At 50.1% G+C, this 2662-nt stretch overlaps 1 protein-coding gene across 1 annotated transcript in view; it reads right to left on the bottom strand.

The window, feature by feature from the left end:
* Window positions 1–1560: 1560 nt before the first annotated feature.
* The window catches only part of LOC112395507 (polyadenylate-binding protein 4), a 25473-nt gene continuing 24371 nt past the window's right edge, over window positions 1561–2662 (bottom strand). The window contains 3 exon segments of the mRNA XM_083287572.1: window positions 1561–1674; window positions 1938–2068; window positions 2183–2276. Of these exon segments, the coding sequence (XP_083143698.1) occupies window positions 1585–1674; window positions 1938–2068; window positions 2183–2276 (315 nt within the window). The 3' untranslated portion in view covers window positions 1561–1584.

Here is a 2662-nt window from a genome sequence, read left to right as displayed (position 1 = left end):
TCGAACCCGTGTCCCCTGCCTTGGCAGACGGATTCTCAACCACTGCACCACCAGGGAAGCCCTAGGAGGGCCTTTTAAAATTCATAATGAACCCTTTTGACCATACCTGAGTTTACCCTAAGGTGGTGACGCATAGTGGGGTCCTGTATTAGTTAGGAATCTTCAGAGAAATAAAACCAATAGGAGAAATATATATACATCATATAGATACATATGGAGAGATTTATTATGAGAACCAGGGGAGCCAATTGTATAAATTCCAGTTCAAGGGCAGGAAGAGATGAATTGAGATGTCCCAGCTCAGTCATTAGGCAGATGAAAGGGCTAATTCTCCTCTCCCCCACCTTTTGTTCTGTTCAGGCCCTCCATGGACTGGATGAGGCCCACCCACCTTACAGAGGGCAATAGCATTACTGGGTCCACTTATTCAACTGCTAATCTCATCTAGAAACACCCTCCCAGACACACTCAGAAACGACGTTTAGCCGATATCTGGGCACCTTATGACATAGTCTAGTAGATATATAAAATTATCCATCACAGGCCCCCAGATAGCTTCCAGATGGGGGCTGCTCAGCAGAGGAACCAACCACATGATTAGACGGTTGGAACTTTTCAGCTCCAACCCCTGACCTTCAGGGAGGGGAAAAGGGATGGAAATTGTGTTCAATCACCAATGGCCAATGATTTAATCAATCATGCCTAGATAGTGAAACCACATGTAAAAATTCTAAATGCGGTTTGTTCGGGGAGCTTCTGGGCTGGTGAACACATGGCTGTGCTGGGAGGGTGGTGTGCCTGGAGAGGGCAAAGAAGCTCCGCATCTCCTTCCTCTGACACCTGGCCCTATTATTCTCTTCCATTTGACTCTTCCTGAGTTGTGTCCTTTATAATAATCTATAATCATAAGTATACCTCTTTCCTGAGTTCTGTGAGTTATTCTTGCAAATTTTCAAACCTGGGGGGGTGCAGTTCATGGGAACCCAAATTTGTAGTTGGCTGAGCATAAGTGTGGGTAGCCTAGGGACCCCATTTGTGGCTGGTGTCTGAAGTAGGGGCAGTCTTTTGGGACTGAGCCCTTAACCTGTGGGGTCCGTGGTATCAGAACTGAATTGAAATGGTGGGTCCCCACTGTTGTCAGAGAATTGTAGAATTGATTGGTGTCAGAAGAAAACCACAGTGGAAACTGTTGTTTGCCCTTTATAATTCACAGCTTATCCCCTCCTTTCTCTAACTTCAGATGACAGATAAGGCACAAAGGTAATTGGGACAGCCTGGAGGGGTGGGAGGGGGAGAGTGGGAGGGAGGGAGACGCAAGAGGGAAGACACATGGGAGCACATGTATATGTATAGCTGATTCACTTTGTTATAAATCAGAAACTAACACACCATTGTAAAGCAATTATACCCCAATAAAGATGTTAAAAAAAAAAAAAAAAAAGGTAACAGGATAAGTGGGCAAGATAAGCAGTAACAGAAGCAGGGCTCTCTCCGTTCCCTCCTCCTTCTGCCTTTTTAGGAAGATGATTGTAAATCAAAACCATCGCAGGAAATGAAATAGCCAAACATACGGTTTGTCCTTGTCTAAGAGGTAGCAGCAGCAACAGCGCCCACCTTCTGGGCAGCTTCTTTCTTGGCATGATGAGCCTGTAGGACCGCCACAGCTTCATCCACCTGTGAGAAGCTCCAGGTGGTCAGTGACACCTGAGGAGAGCCCCTCCGCCCCTCCCTGGCGCCCAGGCCCAGCGGTGGCCTCTCCTGGTGCTGACCGCTTTCCCAGATACCCACGTGCCAGCAGCCCTCAGGTCACAGGCGAGGCACGAGGAGGTCACAGGGGCAGCAGACCCTTCTCTCTGCCGCCCCTGGGTGTCCAAGGCCACCCCGTGTCCTCCTGAGCCGAGTGAGCGGAAGCCGTGGGGGTCTGGGAACCTGCTCACCTTGGAGCGGAGAGACTCGGGGGACTCCAGCATGTGCAGCAGCTCCGAGTTGTCAATCTCCAGCAGCATCCCCGTAATCTTCCCAGCCAGGTTTGAGTGCATCGTCTGGATGAGCGGGAACTAACATTCACCTGTGGGAAGGTATTCCGTGAAAAACCCAGTGGCATCCCAGTAGAGAAGGGACGCTGGTGTCCAGGTCAGTAGCAGCTCTGACCCCCTCTTCTGCAAGCACATGGGTCATTCACCCAGCATCTGTTTCTGTTCCTGCAGGGGTGCTGCGGCCAGCATGGAGGCGGCCAGCGCCTCCTGCCCCTGCACGTGGACCGCAGGCTGGGGTGCCTGGGAACCAGGAGAGGCGGCGGGCTAGCACCAGGGAAAGGACACTTGACAGTGGTTGAGGTTAGGACAGTCCAACCATCCAACACCTGAATGCTACCATTCAGCATGCCAGGAGAGGAGGACGAGAGGTGCCTGGGCAAATTCAGTCCACTGAGAGGGGAGTGGTGGGAATATAAAATCTATATAGATTCCTGTGTACCTATTCAGGTATGTAATACAATGCAGTACAGTCAGAAAGGGGAGGTGAAGTGAACCCATAGAGGACACACCTGCTCTGTGTCAGGCCTAGTGCTAGGCAGCTATTTCCTCAGATATTTAGTCCTCATAAACTTTTTTTTTTTTTTTTTTTTTTGGGACGGGGGGCCCTCCCTGTTTTGCTTTTCCCC

This window comes from Neophocaena asiaeorientalis, unplaced genomic scaffold (assembly GCF_003031525.2).
Source record: "Neophocaena asiaeorientalis asiaeorientalis breed wild unplaced genomic scaffold, Neophocaena_asiaeorientalis_V1.1 scaffold106, whole genome shotgun sequence".
Classification (NCBI taxonomy): domain Eukaryota; kingdom Metazoa; phylum Chordata; class Mammalia; order Artiodactyla; family Phocoenidae; genus Neophocaena; species Neophocaena asiaeorientalis.
This window is presented reverse-complemented; position numbering and strand designations above follow the sequence as displayed.